An 18609-nucleotide genomic window follows, 5' to 3' on the forward strand; every position below is an offset into this window, starting at 1 on the left:
AATAAAATAAAATGAGTATGTCTCAGTGTATCACTCAATAGTGCACTGCACTACCATGTAGGAAACTGAGGTTCAGGAGCAGTCTTGGGGATTTTTGCTTCTTATGCAAGAGGAAGACGTAGTCATCATACAGGTGTTTAACATACTTAGCCCTGATCTACACTGGGGGGGGGGGATCGATCTAAGATACGCAACTTCAGCTACGAGAATAGCAGCTGAAGTCGACGTATCTTAGATCGACTTACCTCGCGTCCTCACAGCGCGGGGTTGACTGCCGCCACTCCTCCGTCGACTCCACTTCTGCCTCTCGGCAGTGGTGGAGTTCTGGAGTCGACGGCAGAGCGATCGGGGATCGATTTATCGCGTCTACCGATCCCCAATAGATTGATCACTAACCGCCAATCTGGCGGGTAGTGAAGACCTGCCCTTAGTCTCTGAGACTAAGGGCTGCTGTATGTAAGAGTCTTTTGCACCAACAGCCGCAGCCTGAACATTAACATTGCAACCTGGGAGGAGGTTGTTGGACATCCTAAACGCGTACAGGGTTCATTTGCACATGTGAGAAATGTGATTATGTGGGGAAATAGATAACCCACAAATTAGTTATGGGTCATAATGAATGGCTAAGCAGTATCTCTACAAACCCTCTAAGTCAGGTCAGCCCACAATATACGAGAAACTCCCTCCTTGGTTAGCCTTGGTCAAAGGTCAGTCTGGGGGAGCCTCAGTGAATCCCACACATTTGTTTGGGGCCACTCTGCTTGCCAGACCAAAAACAAACACACACAATCGATTATAGGAAATCAAGAACCAAATTCTGCCCTCAGCTGATTTCAACAGACTTAGAGGTAAAACCAACAATACTCCGTGTTTTGCACGGGTCTTATGATATCATGCCTCATGCGGCTGATAGTTCTACACAAAGCTAATTCACCGAATAGAGATCTGAAACCTCACTGCACCGTACTGGACTTAAATTTTAGCTACAAGACATTCCAGTGACTTGGTACCGAAACAACTCACGTGAGTCGTCGCTGGCCTCCTCATTGTATAAGGATGCCTTGCAGTCAAAAAACGAATTAGCAAGAGACTCCAACATATTTTCACTAACTGCATATGTCCTTTATTATTCAAGCCCACATGTTTACAAGAATGCAAATATTATAAACCAGTAGTCCTCATACACTGGTTTGCAGAGTTGGTCAAATGTATTTTTGAAAGTAACAGTCATTCTTTAAGGAAAAGCAAACTTCCTGCTTTGTTGAAAAAGTACAACCCCCTCTTTTCATTTCCTTAAAGCCTCTTACCTGACACACTTTAAAGTCATCCTTCACATCCTCCAGAATATGCAATCTGTCTTTTTGTGTCATGTGAAGTTTGGGAAGAATGCCTCTAAATTTATTTTCAAATTAACACAAATGCCCTTGGGAAGATAAGAAAGAGAGATCTGTCCTCTAGCAATTCTGAATGTCTGGGGACTCAGAGAAAAGGCTTTGGTAGTCTGCTGTGGCTGCAACTCATCTACTTTCCTGGCAGATGTTACAATCTACCAAGAAAGGAATTTAAAGTTCAGCTGATTTTAAACACTTGTGGGGGAGGGGTTCTGTGGGAACCTGGGGTATCACTACTAAATACCTTGAAGATATCCATGTGGGTTGAGGAAGTTAATATTTTCCTAACAGGCCTCGGTTTCTTAATTGCCTGAGAAAGTACTGAATCTCTGTGTGATACTCCCATTAGAACATACAAACGACCATACTGGGTCAGACCACCAACGGTCCACCTGGCCCAGTTTCCTGTCTCTGACAGTGGCCAGTGCCAGATACTTCAGAGAGAATGAACAGAACAGGGCAATCTCAAGTGAGCCATTCTGTGTAATCCAGTCCCAGCTTCTGGCAGTTGCAGGTTTGGGGAGACCCGGAGCATGGGGTTCCATCCTTGACCATCCTGGCTAATAGCCATCGATGGACCTATCCTTCATGAACTTATCTAACTCTTTTTTGAACCCAGTTATACTTTTGGCCTTCACAACATAGAATCATAGGACTGGAAGGGACCTCGAGAGGTCATCTAGTCCAGTCCCCAGCACTCATGGCAAGACTAAGTATTATCTAGACCATCCCTGACAAGTGTGTGTCTAACCTGCTCTTAAAAATCTCCAATGATGGATATTCCACAACCTCTCTAGGCAATTTATTCCAGTGCTTAACCACACCATCCCATAGCAAAGAGTCCCACGCGTTGGCTGTGCGTTGTGTAAAGAACTTTTTCCTTTTGTTTGTTTTAAATCTGCTGCCTGTTAATTTCATAAGGTGACCCCTAGTTCTTGAGTTACGTGAAAGGGTAAATAACACTTCCCTATTCACTACCTTCACACCATTCATGATTTTATAGACCTCTTCATATCCCCCCCTAGTTGTCTCTTTTCTAAACTGAACAGTCTCAGTCTTTATAATTTCTCCTCATCAGAGGTCCATATCACTAATCATTTTTGTTGCCCTTCTCTGCAAGACTCTGTGAGCTAATTTTGCCCTTAAATACACTACGGCTGCACCTTCAAAAGAAGTCAATATGCATTATATCTCTATAGCAAAGGTCAAACCTGGGCTGGCAAGACTAGATTCAAAGCCCATTAAAATCCACTGATTTAAATGGGCCTTGGAACAGGTCCTCTATGGCTAAGATGGCATAGCTATTTAATAGGAGTGTGTTTACATGAAGTAAAAGTTATGCATGAAAGAGATTAAATAAATAATCAACAATACAAGTTCAGGCACAAATTCCAAAGTCTGTACTATAGATATGGAATTCTGCAGACTTTTCCACTTTAACGATAAATATGTTTATTAGTACCTATTTGAGCTATCTAAATAATTGTAGAATATTGTCACTTATTGACTTATAAAGTAGCGTTCACAGTGCTGTACAAGATGAAAACCAAATCCAACAGAGCCTTGCAGCCATGAATCTAAAAATAACTAAAGGAAAAGAAGCTTTTTAAAACACAGAGTGTGATGCACAGCCAAGAAGATATGCACAAACCCCATTGCACAAATTTGAAGGAACTGAAGTATGAAGGATTTTGAATACAAGTAATACAAATTTAAATTGCGTCTTCAAGTTCACAGGTAGCTAAAGTAATTGCCTAAATAAAGACACCACATGAGAAATGTGAGCTCTTGGGCAGGGGAAAGGGAGGAGTCATGCATTTTGCAGTGTTCTGAAAAGACTGTCTTGGAAAACCTGACAAGGCAGGGAAACCAAGACAGAAATGAATGCAATGCTTCAGTGGCAATAGAGCAAAAGCATGAACCAGAGTTTCAGCAGGGTCAGAGATAATGCCCTGAATTTTGAAAAGAAAAAATGATTAGCAGAAAATGATCTAGTTAAAGTATCAGGGTGAGTGGCCAAAGATTACCTAGTTCTAGTGTGGTATGCCTAAAAGCTATCCGGTTTGTCCTGGTGGCAGATCCTTTGGCTCGTTTGGACTGTATACTTGAAAGTGATTTTTTTTAAATTTAGCTTTACTATTGTGTGTTTTGTTGCACTGTGCTTGGATGCTTATGATAGATACCTTACAAATATATCATTTGTATTACTGTAGCAATGAAAGCTCTAACCAAGATCAAACAGCTCTGTTGTGCTAGGCACAGAATGCTACAAACGGAACGGGAGACAGTCCCTGCCCGGAAGAGCTTACAAGCGAAATAGACAAGAAAGACAAAGGAAGTACTAGTAGCCCTATTTTATAGATGGGAAACTGAGGCATGGAATGATTAAATGATTTGCTCATATCTATGGCAGCTGGAAACTTAACCCACATCTACTGAGTCCCTATCCAGTGCCTTAACCACAAGACCAGCTTCCTCTATTAAGTATATAAATTAGGGCTGTCAATTAATCGCAGTTAACTCACGTGATTAACTCAAAACATTAATCATGATTAAAAAATTAATTGCAATTAATTGCACTTATAACAATAGAATACCAATTAAAATTTATTAAATATTTTTGATGTTTTTCTACACTTTCAATATTGATTTCAATTACAACACAGAATACAAAGTGTACAGTGCTCACTTTATATTATTTTTATTACAAATATATGCACTGTAAAAATGATAAACAAAAGAAATAGTATTTTTCAATTCACCTCATACAAGTACTGAAGTGCAATCTCTTTATCGTGAAAGTGTAACTTACAAATGCAGATTTTTTTTGGTTACATAACTGCATTCAAAAACAAAACAGTATAAAATTTAGAGCCTACAAGTCCATTCAGTCCTACTTCTTATTCTGCCAATCGCTAAGACAAACAAGTTTCTTTACAATGTCACCTGAAAGTGACAACAGGCATTCGCATGGCACTTTTGTAGCCGGCACTGCAAGGTATTTAGGTGTCAGATATGCTAAACATTTGTATGCCCCTTCATGCTTCGGCCACCATTCCAGAGGACATGCTTCCATGCTGATGATGCTCGTTAAAAAAATAATGTGTTAATTGAATTTGTGACTGTACTCCTTGGGGGGAGAACTGTATGGCTCCTGCTCTGTTTTATCTGCATTCTGCCATATATTTCATATTATAACAGTCTCGGATGATGACCCAGCACATGTTCATTTTCAGAACACTTTCACAGCAGATTTGACAAAACACAAAGAAGGTACCGATGTGAGATTTCTAAAACTAGCTATAGCACGCAACCCAAGGTTTAAGAATCTGAAGTGCCGTCCAAAATCTGAGAGGGACGAGGTATGGAGCATGATTTTAGAAGTTTTAAAAAAGCAACACTCCGATGCGGAAACTACAGAACCCGAACCACCAAAAAAGAAAATCAACCTTCTGCTGGTGGCATCTGACTCAGATGATGAAAATGAACATGTGTCAGTCCGCTCTGCTTTGGATCGTTATCAAGCAGAACCCGTCATCAGCATGGACGCATGTCCTCTGGAATGGTGGTTGAAGCATGAAGGGACATATGAATCTTTAGCACATCTGGCACGTAAATATCTTGCAACACCAGCTACAACAGTGCCATGACAATGCCTGTTCTCACTTTCAGATGACATTGTAAACAAGAAGAAGGCAGCATTATCTCCTGCAAATTGTAACCAACCTAGTTTGTCTGAGTGGCTGACCAAGAAGTAGGACTGAGTGGACTTGTAGGCTCTAAAGTTTTACATTGTTTTATTTCTGAATGCAGATTTTTTTTGTACATAATTCTACATTTGTAAGTTCAACTTTCATAATCAAGAGATTGCAATACAGTACCTGTATGAGGTGAATTGAAAAATAATTTTGTTTTTGTTTTTTACAGTGCAAATATTTGTAATCACAAATAAATATAAAGTGAGCACAGTACACTTTGTATTCTGTGTTGTAATTGAAATCAATATATTTGAAAATGTAGTAAACATCCAAAAATATTTAAATAAATGGTATTCTATTGTTTAACAGCGCGATTAATCACGATTAATTTTTTTAATTGCTTGACAGCCCTAATATAAATAAATATAAAACGTGCTACTGGGACATATGCAGGATCCTGTGACAGAGAAAGAATGAATACAGTTCTATCTGTGTCCTATTTTACACATTCATGAGAAGCATTTTGGTTTTTTAGAGAGAGCTAGAAGATTTTTCACACTTAGCCTCAAAAGTATTTTTATTAAATTGTGTCAAATATCAGTGAGATGATTGCCTTTAAGAAGCTGCGTGAACTGGTTATGAGACAGGCTCAAGCAGAGAGAGGGAGCATCAAAGAATAAGACTTATGATTACTCAAACAGCTCAAATACTCCATGAATGATGAATTTCACAGATTTTTTTAATCACTCTCAGATAAAATAAAATGTGCATTTTGCTTGCTCAGTGCATTAATGGACTGTGTTTTAGTGCATTAGCCAACTGGGAACATTGACAATGGAAAGGAAGCAAGGAAAATAAAAATGTATCAAGATCAAAGTCCGGGGATCTTGGTTCTGCCTATCTATCTGTACATCTAGATATTTATACTGGTCTCTTCACCAAAGTATAGGAACTCTTTAGAATCCAAGTTCTGTTCCCAGTTATGCCACATCCTTTCTTTCTGACCTTGAACAAGTCATTTAACTTTGATGTACCTCAGTTTCCCCCTCACATGTAACATGGAGAACAATACTACCATATCTCATAGGGTTGTTATGAGTTTGATTCATTAATATCTGCAAAGTGCTTTGAAATCCTCTGTTGGAAGGTACTAAACACCTTGAAGGATCTCACTGTTGGTTTAAAACGAGTAGGGAGATTTGGGAACATTTTCATTATTGTTTGTTTGTTTTTCAACCAGTTCTACTTTTATAACCCAGTAGCCACTGGCCATTATTCATTCATCTTCATCAAAACATGCTCAATATGCAATGGATATGAATATTTAATAGCGGCAGCAGTCAGCTGCTGGGTCTATGCTAGAAAAGTATTTGTGCACTTTGACATTCATGACAAAATGAAGCACTGGAATGGGTTCCCTAGGGAGGTGGTGGAATCTCCGTCCTTAGCGGTTTTTAAGGCCCGGCTTGACAAAGCCCTGGCTGGGATGATTTAGCTGGGGATTGGTCCTGCTTTGAGCAGGGGGTTGGACTAGAGGACCTCCTGAGGTTCCTTCCAACCCTGATAGTCTATGATTCTATGAAAATCACACCAAACAACTGACACTCATTTCAAGTTCAAAACTTCCATCGGTTTACAGAGAATTTGAGTTTTATATGACAGTACACAACTCATTGGGGTCACAAAGAAAAGGAATGGTGTGATTCATGGAGAATCTGTATCCAAGACACTCATTAAACAAACTGTGAATCATTCAGCATGATATTATAGATCTAAACCATGTATGACAAGTGTCACTTTATCAAAATTATGTCACCCCAAGTCCATCTTAGTCATCAGATGACAAAGAAATGAGACAAATGGACGAAGATCATGGAAAAACAGGTTATTGATCAGTGTGGAAGTTACACCACTTGATTTCAACCAAAGCAACCAAATAGTTATAAAGTAGCCAGGGACTAGTAAGCAATCTATACTGTTTGATCCAAGACCACTTATCAAGAAAAAAGACATTATTTACTGCAGTGACAAGAATTATCCTGACACACATAATTTTTCAAGAGACATCAAGCAAGCCAGTGCTAAGATGAACTTCCTCATGCCTGTAGGCAAATAACTGTTGACTCATACAAGACTCCTTACACTAGAACATCTATTACCCCTCAGAGAAACTAGCGAAGGACTCCTGAAAGACTAAAAAAGAGACCTGGGAATCTTGAATGAGGCCTCAAAAATGTTGCAGCACAACTGAAATATGGTTTTATGATGCTTTCTTCCCAGTGCATGACCCGCAAATTGTTGAATGCAAAACACTTCTAGTAGATTTTTCCCTCTATTAAAATGAATTAGATGTATATTTTTCCCCTCCAAAAATGGGTGATATTGTGCCTATGAAAGGTTCAATAGAAGATGATTTACTGCATCTTAGAATCTTAGTAGAGGCACAGGACCTCTAGTGGTCATCTTAAGAAGGTTGAACAAAAAACATCACACAAACAAGATATAACACACTCTGCGAGTATACTGTCTGCTCCTTTAATAAATGCTCAAATAGCAGGCAGCTTGAAATGCTCCAAACTATATGCACACTGTGGATTTAAAAGTTATTTTTCTCACCTCACTGACAGACACCATTGATAAGGAATGATCATTATCTAGGCAGTAGTTATATGGGATTCACCAATCCAGGACAGCGATCTGTACTGTCTGTTCCTCCTGTGTCTACTAGGTGTCAGCATCACAATGAGGTATCTTGCTATGGTTGAAAGGGCTATACAGAGAAAAATTTAAACGAAGGTTCTAGTGTGCACATGCTAAACAAGACTACTCCAGGACACAGATGCATATGTCAAAAATATCTAATCTAAATACCTAAAGGCCACCTCTATAAGAATAGATGGGTCTGAGCCAAAACCCAGTGTCTGATTATGTCTGAACTTTGTGGCTGTTTAGAATCTGAACGCAACTCTGAAATTTCTGTCTGGTTCCCATCTCTACAATAGTCCAAAACTAACCCACAGATCCCAAAGCCTCTGATTTTGGGGTGATTGAACACTGGGTCAAAATGTTGCATCTCGGTCCACCTTTAATAACAAGATGCCATATTAAGCCAGCTCAAGAATTCTTACATCTCTACCTGGTGGGAGGAGGAAGATTACTTGAATCTGAAATACAAGCACCAGGAATACAGTCCAGGTTTTGCAACAGATTTAAATATATGGAAGTCGCTGGACCTCTCACCTGCAGCATTAGGCTTTATTTATGCTAGTCCCTGTTCCTGACGACAACTGTTAGCAAGGAATAATAATATTCCATGCTGACAATGGATATCAGCAACAGGTGCAGCTAAAAGGGATCTGAATTTGGTTCAAACTGCCGCTGTAGCCAACTACAAACCAGGTTCAGCACTGTTTTAGGAACCGTGTTGGCTTCTGAAACGGTATGGGAATTGCTTTGTCTGTGGCTACATGCAGTCAAATCATGTTCAGCATTAGTTCGACACCACTGATTGGTGATGTCCTTGCAACAGATCGTTTTCCTAGCTTAGACCAGGGTTTCGAAACTTTTGAACGGAGTGTCTGCCTCCGTGGTTAATCTCAGTGTTTCCTCTGCTGTGGTACGGCAGCAAGAGGAAAAAGGAAGGAGAACCGTCTGTGCTACTGAAGAGGGTGGACAGGGAAGAACCTTCTCTGCCTATTTTTGTTAATGACATAGGAGCTGCACACAGAGAGACAAAACAGACAGACTGTACAGGACAGCGAGCAACTAAGCAAACCAAAGGCTGACATACTCGCCAGTGGCTTTTCTGTCTCAAAAAATTATCCCTCATTTTCATTTTTCCAAAAGGTGAAACACTCATCCGGGCCAGTTCCTTTACCTTGGCACTGACTGCAGCTAAACTACCTTTAAAGTCCTTTTTATTAGAGCGCCCTGGAATTAAGACCAAAGGTAGAAACGATTGTCTGCCAGCTCTAGAAGCCGCACTGCATAATTTTGACCCCGGTAAAGATGAAATCCTTTCGCTCACCAGTCACTCACTCAGCACAGGGGGTTCTATTCATCTGTTTTATTGGGTTTTTTAACCACATGTTGAACTTAAGGCGGTTCAGTGTCAGATTAATGTCACCGGCTCTCCAGCTGGGATCACATTGTTACTGGAAAATCTTTGTCTTTAGGTCTCGAAGAAAAATAAAATCCCCCTTGGTGAAATCCAGTGACTTTCTAACACTAGATCTTCTTCATGCTGTCAACTATTTGCAGTTTGGCATTTTACTTGCTAATTCTCAATCTATTTTTTCCAATTCTAATAAACCTATTCGGTAAACTGGACTACAGTGGTTTCTGCTCTTTCATTGTGGGTGATCTTAGGGACCTGGAAAACAAAAGATCCATTAAGCTAGGACAAGAATATGTTTAAAAGTGATCTGCAAAGGGAAAACATGTTTTGGTTTTGGTTTATATTGGTCCTATATGATGAGAAAGACAAGGAATGTCACCTCTTTCAAGAAAAAAAAAGAAGTTATTTTCTGCTGCTTTTTTAGATTAGAAATATGAGGCCTGGTTTTGGTGGGGCATCCTTTGGGAGACTGGGGTTGGGGTAGTTAACTTCCAGCAGACTGAAACCTGGGCTGCGGTTCTCCCAGTCCTCAGGAGAGGAGGCAGGGGGTGTTGAGTCATAGACTGTCTCAACTAAGGGCTGAGAAAGTTGCATCTCAACTCACAGCCTGTTGTGATGTTCTGTCCTACTCCGATCCTCCAGCAAACAAGGAAGTGAAAACCGCTGGACTAAATCAATGGAGCTAGGCCAGTTTTCACCCACCGAGGATCTGGCCCTGATGTATCTGGAGCTCTCTGATCTATTCGTTGTGAACAGTTTATTAGGGCTTGTCCTCACGTACAGTGCAGCTGAGCCGCTGTAGCGCTTTAGTGAAGACACTACTCCGTCGATGGGAGAGCTTCTCCTGCTGGTGTAGTTACTCCACCTCCCCGAGAGGTGGCAGCTCGGTCGATGGGAGAAGCTCTCCTGTTGACATAGTGCTGTCTACAGGGGCGGTTAGGTCAGTATAACCACACCGCTCAGGGGTGCAGATCTTTCACCGCCCAAGTGACATACTTCTACCGAAATAGGTCTGAAGTGTAGACCTGGACTCAGATTTGATACTTTTTTTTGTTCACGGATCAGCCAACAACAGATCTGGCATTTTATAAATGCAGGCCTCGTTAGTGATTTTGGAGCAAATAGTCTTTATGGACATTTGGGATTCAAGCCGTGTGACTGGTAAACTCAATTTCTGTTCCCTGATGAGAGGCCAGCAAGCAACAGCATCCTATTTCTCCCTGACAGTGGTGGTGAGGCTCACAGCCCTCCTCCCTGTCGGCAATCTTCTGACATCACGCCAGCAGGAGCCTTCATGACCCCGTGTCATGTGTAGAGGAGGTTTCACAAGGGAGTTGCACCTGGTACTATTCCACCCTCTGCAAGCTCTGTCCGTGGCGTCAGCATGTCGCTGTAGGTTCTGAGGCTGGAACATGTTCAAAGTAAGTCCAGGCAAAGGATTTCTCTCTGTTCTGCTTCTCGCTATTACTCATGTGGATGTTGTAGTTATTTAGGGCTTGTCTACAAGGGGAAATTTTACTGGCATAACTATACTGGTATAATTATACTGGTATAACTCCCCAGGTGGACACTCTTAGGCCTGGTCTACACTACGACTTTAGGTCGAATTTAGCAGCGTTACCTCGATTTAACCCTGGACCCGTCCACACGACAAAGCCCTTTTTTTCGACTTAAAAGGCTCTTTAAATCAATTTCTTTACTCCACCTCCGACGAGGGGATTAGCGCTGAAATCGGCCTTGCCGGGTCGAATTTGGGGTAGTGTGGATGCAATTCGACGGTATTGGCCTCCGGGAGCTATCCCAGAGTGCTCCATTGTGACCACTTTGGACAGCGCTCTCAACTCAGATGCACTACCCAGGTAGACAGGAAAAGGCCCGTGAACTTTTGAATTTCATTTCCTGTTTGGCCAGCGTGGCGAGCTGATCAGCACAGGTGACTATGCAGAGCTCATCAGCATGATGTGCACATTGCCGGGGCACATTGCCCAGCCTGTACTTTGTGAGAAGTCTATGACCATGTCTATGTCCTCATCACTCTCGTCACCGCGCTGCCGTCGCCTCCTCGCCTGGTTTGGCGCGAAACAATTGTCTGCCGTTGCTCTGACAGAGGGAGAGGCGACTGACGACATAGCTTAGAGGGAATTAAAATCAACAAAAGGGGTGGCTTTGCATCAAGAAGAAACACAAACAACTGTCACACAGAATGGCCCCCTCAAGGATTGAACTCAAAACCCTGGGTTTAGTAGGCCGTTGATTTCACAAAACAAATCAGGTCAATTTCTTGTTTTGATCCACTCCATCTATCTTTTACATCTTAGGCTGGCAGCAGACGGTGCAGTACGACTGCTAGCCATCATCATCTCCTGGCTGCTCGCCAGAAGACGGTGCAGTGAGAGTGCTAGCCATCGTCATCTCCTCGGTGCTTGGCAGAAGATGGGAATGACCTGGCTGAGTCACTCCCATGTCTGCCCAGGTGCCCCTGACCGACCTCACCGAGGTCGGCTAAAAGAGCACCAGGAATATGACGACGATGGCTACCAATCATAATGCACCGTCTGCTGCCAAAAGGCAAGGAGCTGCTGCTGTGTAGCAATGCAGTCCCACGTCTGCCAGCACCCAGGAGACGTACGGTGACGGTGAGCTGAGCGGGCTCCATGCTTGCCGTGGTATGGCGTCTGCTCAGGTAACCCAGGAAAAAAGGCGCGAAACGATTGTCTGCCGTTGCTTTCACGGAGGGAGGGAGGGAGGGAGGGAGAGGGGAATGAGAGTGCCTTTTTCTGGTTTAGCCTAAACCACTTCCAAAGTGACATAAATTTCCCCATGTAGACAAGCCCTTAGATTCAGGGATTCAAAACACGCCCGTTGTCTCTCCCTACCTCTGAACACTCTCACTTCCAAACACATGGATCCAGGGAGAGGCTGGGTGAGTCCTCGCAGTGCAAACATGCTCAGTCACTCAGGAGTACATTTGTTCCCCTGTGCGCAGGCACATATCCCTATTTGTATGCCCCACACGCATTTGTGCAGAGGGAACCCAGACACGATGTTCATGGAAAAGCAGACTAAAAAGATTTGAACAGGGTCAGACAGAATCACGTCAGACACTGACACTTTCACAAATCATCTTTTCCACTCTTTGTCCAGCTCCAGTCTCGAATACGAAAGACAAGCTTATGCAGCAGGGGAACAGGGCAGGGTTCCTCATGCCCCAGGACCACCGGCAGTACTGCTGACCTCCAATCCTTCTTCCACCCACATTCCCCCCCTTCCCTGTGGCCCGTTGGAGGACAGCCTCAGTCCTTCTCACACTAGTAAGTTGACAGGAGGGACCCCCTCCTGCATATCTCCGAATCACTATAGGAGAGAAGCCCTGATCCTGAGGACCTACAGAGATTCTCAGGACTGGAGCTCCCATTTTGCAGACTGTATGAGACCAGCAGCATCAGGACACAAGATGGTGGGTGAGGACAGTGGTTAGCAGGAGGCTCGGTGACCAGCAGCCTAAGGGGGCATTTCCCCCAGACCTCCTAAGGTCTACTGGTTTGATTGTCCCATCTTGTGGACCTGCTAGGGTTTGCAGGAACAGAAAACATGGCAACCATTTTTTTAAAATAATCTAAGGAAATTCATCTCCAAAAATCCTTGTCCTGGTGAAGTTAAAGCTTCAGGCACACAGCCAAGATTGGAGTACTCAAAATGCAGAATTAAGTTGGCACTTTTCAAACTAGGTACCAAAACTACCTTAACTTTCCCAGCCTACCATCATCCCTTTTTTGGCACGTAGTTTCACAGTGGTGCACCACTGAACACTGGTTTTCAGATCTAGTTCCTACCACCTTCCTCTCTGATGCCAAGTGAGCTACTTTGTCACTTACTGATCTTTGCTCTTCTCAGGTAAGTGCTCTAATTTCACAGTCTAGCTCATATGAAGTTCGTATATGGAGACACTCCAGCTCAGTGTCAAATGGTACCTGGAAAATTGGCTGCTACACTGAAACATTCTTAACTTCTCCTTAACAAAGATTTTTGTCTTGGTATCTATAGACACCTGCAATCTCCCAAGTGTGGAACAACAGGTGCCACACTCGTGGGCAGACTTGAAGAGAATGGTTTAAAGACAACCCTAGGTAATGGTTAACGGGCTGCTTGTCAGGGTGTGATGTTTCCTAGAGCTAAAGTCGGGCAGAACACAAAGCATTTAAGACATTTTCCAGACCCATACCGCTTCGGAGCCACAGGCGCGCCTGGTACCATGAGCGTGTGGGAATTATTCCGGGAAGGCGGGGGCAGATGGGGGTCGTGTTTCTGCACCCCTGCACAGCTGCTTTTGGCGTCGACATCCTTGACGTTGACAATGGGATATCTACTGGACGATGGCTCTTGGAGAGAAAAAACAGAAAAGGAATCAGAAAAGGAAACGGGCTACATTAAGGGGCAAAAATCTCTCTAGAATCACTTGGGACCAGTGGTTTTGCTCAACGTCAAAATTAGTCAACCTGTTGGCACTGACGTCAATCTAAGCTGTCTCCAGGCCTTATGTATTTATGTACATTGACAGCACATGTAGTACCATTCAGCTTGGAAAAGAAACTAACAAAGCCACAAAATTCAAAGTTAAGGTCCATCCTGAAAGGGCGGGGGGAACCAGGCCAGATGCTCAGTTGATATAAATCAGCGTATCTTCATTGACTTCAGTCACCTACATCAGCTGAAGATCTGGCCCATTAAGCATCACAACATGAATTGATCGAGCTGCTTCTCTTGTGCACTCATAGCTTGAGAGTGATGTTGTCTTTTAAATATCCTGGACAGATTGTAGTCGCTCGTTCCACATTATGGGAAAAAATACGGTGAAGTGACTCAGATTATCAACATCAAAAGCTGCCAGCTAGGTATCCATAAGTAAAGTCCCTCAACTCCTACATACACACACCCATGAAGTTTTCTAAGGGGGTTTACATCAGTATTATGTTGTTAGAGTTCCGATTCATTCTGTAGATTTCAAATTGCATGACTGCCTGTTTTTACCCCAAATAAGACATTATTTAAATAATAATTTGAAGGTTCTCGACTCAATCTGGCAGGAATCTCAGAACAACCAGCCACGCACGTTACAGTTAGGAGCACAGCCGGCACCCGGGTCCCACTCTGCATGCCTGGCCTTCACCTGCCGAAACCTATCCTCATGATGATATCTAAAATCCCAGCCAGCGAGTCCTTGCAACTTTTATTTACAAAAGGTGAAAATTCAGCCTCGTGTGTAGAGGGCCTTGCACCACTTATATTCAGTGGGGGGCTTTCTGCCCAGAGATGACTATCACCCCAAAAGCACAGGAGAGAGAGTCGCATGCACAAACAAACCCATTCAAACCTCTACATTGTTCATCAGAGAAGATATTCAGCTAGAAGTGACAAGGCAAGCAAAACACAAGAAACGTCACACAACAAACACTACTAAGCCTTAAAAGGCCATTAAGAGGCAGGTTCTGCCACCCGTACTCATGCAGAGTGGTGAATTTTAATGTCGTTCTATCACATGTCCCAAAAGGAGTTCCACCCGTTTCTGTGGGGCTATTTGTGAAGGATGCTAATGTTTGACATAAGAATGGCAGAACCTGGCGCTTTCGTTGTGAAACAGATCCACAAAAGCAAGGTTAACACTTATGGACTAAACTGCTTATAACAAGACTCCCCTTCCCATTCCTTTGTTCTCGCTGAGCGTGTATGTGGGTGTGTTAGCGACAGAAAGTGTCCGTGTACTGGAGATTTGGTCCTTTAATTGTGGGTTGCTTTTGAGATTTTTGAGCAGTGAGAAGGGGAGTGGTGGTTTTTTTTTGTTGTGAGGGTTTTTTGTTGGTGTTGTGGGGTTGTTGTTTATTGGTGTTGTGGGGTTGTTGTTTTTTTCAACCCTGACATTTTTTAATGTTCTTTGTTGGGTGAACTTGACAATACTGTAATTATAATTCAGTGATATTAACACAAAATGATTCCATTATAGAAATAACGTGCATCACTATGTTGCAATATGGAACATGTTTTTTTAAAAACAAGAGCACCAGAAAGGACACACAGAGATAAAAGCCCATGCCCAAAGCCATGCAAGCACATCAGAAAAGCCATCCTCTATACTACCTAAAGGATGAGAAGGGGACCATTCCTCATTCAAAAAACTGGGGTTCACCACACCAGACTTTTGCTTTTTGGAGATGAGGACGGGGATGCGGGAGATGGTGGAGAATTGGTAGCTGGGAACATTGGGTAGCTGCTCTACTGTGCCTTGGGAGGAAGGGGAGGAGCTCCTGCAGTCAAGCGGCTGGTCATGCACCAGGCGATCTAACTCAACGTCTCTGGTTTGCTTGGACATGATGCTAGGAGCCTAGGCGCTTCAAGCAAAGGACAGGGCGTCTGAAGCTGCAACAAGAAACATAGAATCAGGTGAGACAGTCTTGTTTTAGTTCCAGATGAGCTGTTTCTTTAAAAGAGAAATACAACATTGGTGGTGATTTTTGTTTTAGTGCTCACAAGGGCAAAAGCTAATAGCTTAGAATCAGGAACAGAGGAAGCAAGTGCCATACAGGCTTCCCTTACACATGTAACACCGGCAGGCGGGATTGAACCTGGGACCTCGGGAGCTAAATACATAAGCTGAAAGCTATAGGGCTCTTTGCTAAGGCTGTACAGCAGACTCATTAAGTTCCCTCTCTCTAAGTGGTCCCAGTGCCACTAGCTGGGCCAGAACACTACACCCAGGAGGTGTGTGGGTTACACACAACTTTACTAAGGGGCCTCTGTCCTGATTTTCAGCACCCAGCGTTATTTCACTACTGAGTCTCATCTAAACAGAGACTGAGAGTCACGACAAAATTGCAACGGCAAATGTCCCCTGAGGAACTAGACTGTCACCACCAAATACATCTCCCGTCTGAGCCAAGCAACGTTCTCCAGAAGGGAAAGGGCAAGTACCCCTTTCCGCTGCTTCGCTTCCCCTGCCTGCCCAAAGCCCACTGTTTTCACTTTAAGGCCTTTCCAGATCTAATGTCTCTCATTCATCAGTTGCCCAGAATACGAAACAAGCAGTCTCCAAAGCACAAGTCCTAGTGGAATATGAAATTGCATCAGTCTGAAGGGCAGACATTCATGATCCCTATTCCCATCCAGCTGAAATGAATCTGTATCACAGATAAGACCCAAAGATTAAAAGAAGCATTAAGGGTCAAATGTTCAAAAATGTCTATCCATTCGAGGTGCCTCTAGTTTTGGAAGCCCACCTCTAGACTCCCAGAAGCCTGCTGCTAGCATTGGCTACAGCAGCAGAAGAGGGTACTCAGCACTCTGAAAATCACACTCCAGGTGCTTCAAAGCAGACACCCAAAAACGGAGGCACCTGGAATTAATGGACACTTTTGAAAACTTTGTTTGGAATAGAAAGTCTTTTCTCTCTCCATGTTCTTGTTGCGCTGGCAGTAAAATCCTGGAGAGAGAGGGCTCCATCCCTGGTCTTGGACACAAAATGTTTCCTGTGAGGTTAGGCTGTGACTCGCATCATTCTATTTGTCTTCTGCTGGAATCCAGTGTTGTATACCTGAGTACCATCGCAGCCCAAACCGTAACGTTGATATCACTTTTCTGTTCTGTGGTCTTTTCATACAATGCGCAATGGTCATCTACAAGCATCTGCCAACACAATGCTCTTCTGCTCTCCCACCAGACAGGAGAGTGTCGGGGAATGATGGGCAATGATGAAACCAGGCATCAGGCTCTAAGAATTATCCATGTGGAATTTTATTTTAAAAGAAAATTTAAATCACTACAAATATAGAGCCATATTCTCCACTGCGCTGAGTTTCCAGAGCACTGGAGGCATCACAGAACTGGTTACAGATCCCTGATTCTCTGCCCAGCCCCAGGGCAGGGTAGAGCAGCATGGGGGCTGCTCTAACCTGCATCCTCTGGCAACAGCACTCAAAGGACTGTCTGCCAGGAGAGTAAGAGCACAGTACGTGTTAGTCATGCCTGTTTCCTGTCTCAGCCTGTCCCTGATACAACCCCTGTGCCAGGGTCTCTGCAGGCGCTATTCCAGCTCTGCTCCCAGTGGAGAGGCCCCCATGCTGTTGAATCCCTAGCAGGGGAGACCAGGCCAAATTCCCTCCCATATGTGCTGCCAGAGCAATGCAAAGGGGACTAAGTGGAGCAGAGAATCTAGCCCATAATTCATTTCCTGGCTAATTGCTACTGGTTTGGATTCAGCTTGCTGTTGCTTTTGTGTTGAAGGAGGGTTTAGGAGAATTATTTTGAGACTATCCTTGTGGGAAATTGCACTTAAATGCAGATGCCTATGAACCTTTTTAAGCTCTTAACGCAAGGCTTATATGAACGTAAGCAGTACATAGGGGCTTGTGAACTTCAGTCACAGAAAAGACCTGCCCTGCAGTGTTGCTGCTGAAATTGTAATGTTCTATCCAATGTAGCTGCAAGAACACACACTTGGCAGTTAAAAAAAAAAACAACTCTCAAAAAAGTAATAGAGCAATGGGTCAAATCATCCCTCAGGTAACTCCACTGAACTCAGCGGAGCGATGCCAGGAATTACCTTGGCCCAGTGAGTCTCTGATAGTCTTACGAATCAAGTCCCACTCTAATTTTTGTTACCAAAACGTTACCTCCTAAGATGTTAAATTAAAATGCATTTGATGGAGACAGTTATTTTTCAGATAAAACAAGGTAGCTGAGAAAAAGACTTTTTTCTCCTCCAGGTCTCCTTCAGCTGAAGGAGAAATCCTTATTTCACAGCAAGGTTAACTTAATCAGCAAGATTAAGTGCTGTGTAACTACCAGCCTCTTATATCTGGGCATAACTGATAACAACATCGCTGCTGTATTGCTCCTATAGGATACTTGCAACTAGTAAAAGACCACAGAAAGCAGGCCCCTCGCACAGAAGAATCACTTGTTCGTTTCTATCAAATAAGAATTCAAAAGGGTGAGTCTATCCGTCGTTTTTTTCTCACCAGACATCTCATTGCCATTTGTGGTTATAATAATTCCACGCCATTCTGCATTATATACTGTACCTTCAGCATCAGTTCTGGCAGCTCCAGCTTTCTCCTCTTCCACCTTCACAAAACAAACAGACAGTTCTAAAGAAAAACCTCCCCTTCCATTACAAAAAGCAAAACAGAAAAACAATCCTTTATACGCAAGGGTTGGATTTCAATGCAGTTTTGGTAGCAAACTGAGAGTTAATATTTCTAAAATATGTTAACAAGTTCCCCTGTATCTGGGGGAGAAAAGACAGAGGTGGTCTGGATGATCAACATATCAGCTGTAAGCTCCTTTTATACAGTTCATTCGTTTTAGAGCAAAGACGCTTCTTGGAGGTTGTGACAATTATTTTTTTTCCTTT

General features: G+C 43.1%; 1 protein-coding gene across 1 annotated transcript in view; it reads right to left on the reverse strand.

The window, feature by feature from the left end:
- The window catches only part of CNGB1 (cyclic nucleotide gated channel subunit beta 1), a 40645-nt gene extending 25075 nt beyond the window's left edge, over window positions 1–15570 (reverse strand). The window contains exons 1-2 of the mRNA XM_065416799.1: window positions 15339–15570; window positions 13429–13585 (exon numbers count right to left, since the gene is read on the reverse strand). Coding sequence (XP_065272871.1) covers window positions 13429–13585; window positions 15339–15570 — 389 coding nt within the window. The remainder of the gene's footprint in view (window positions 1–13428; window positions 13586–15338) is intronic.
- Between the last annotated feature and the right edge of the window lie 3039 nt (window positions 15571–18609).

Source organism: Emys orbicularis, chromosome 14 (genome assembly GCF_028017835.1).
Source record: "Emys orbicularis isolate rEmyOrb1 chromosome 14, rEmyOrb1.hap1, whole genome shotgun sequence".
NCBI lineage: Eukaryota > Metazoa > Chordata > Testudines > Emydidae > Emys > Emys orbicularis.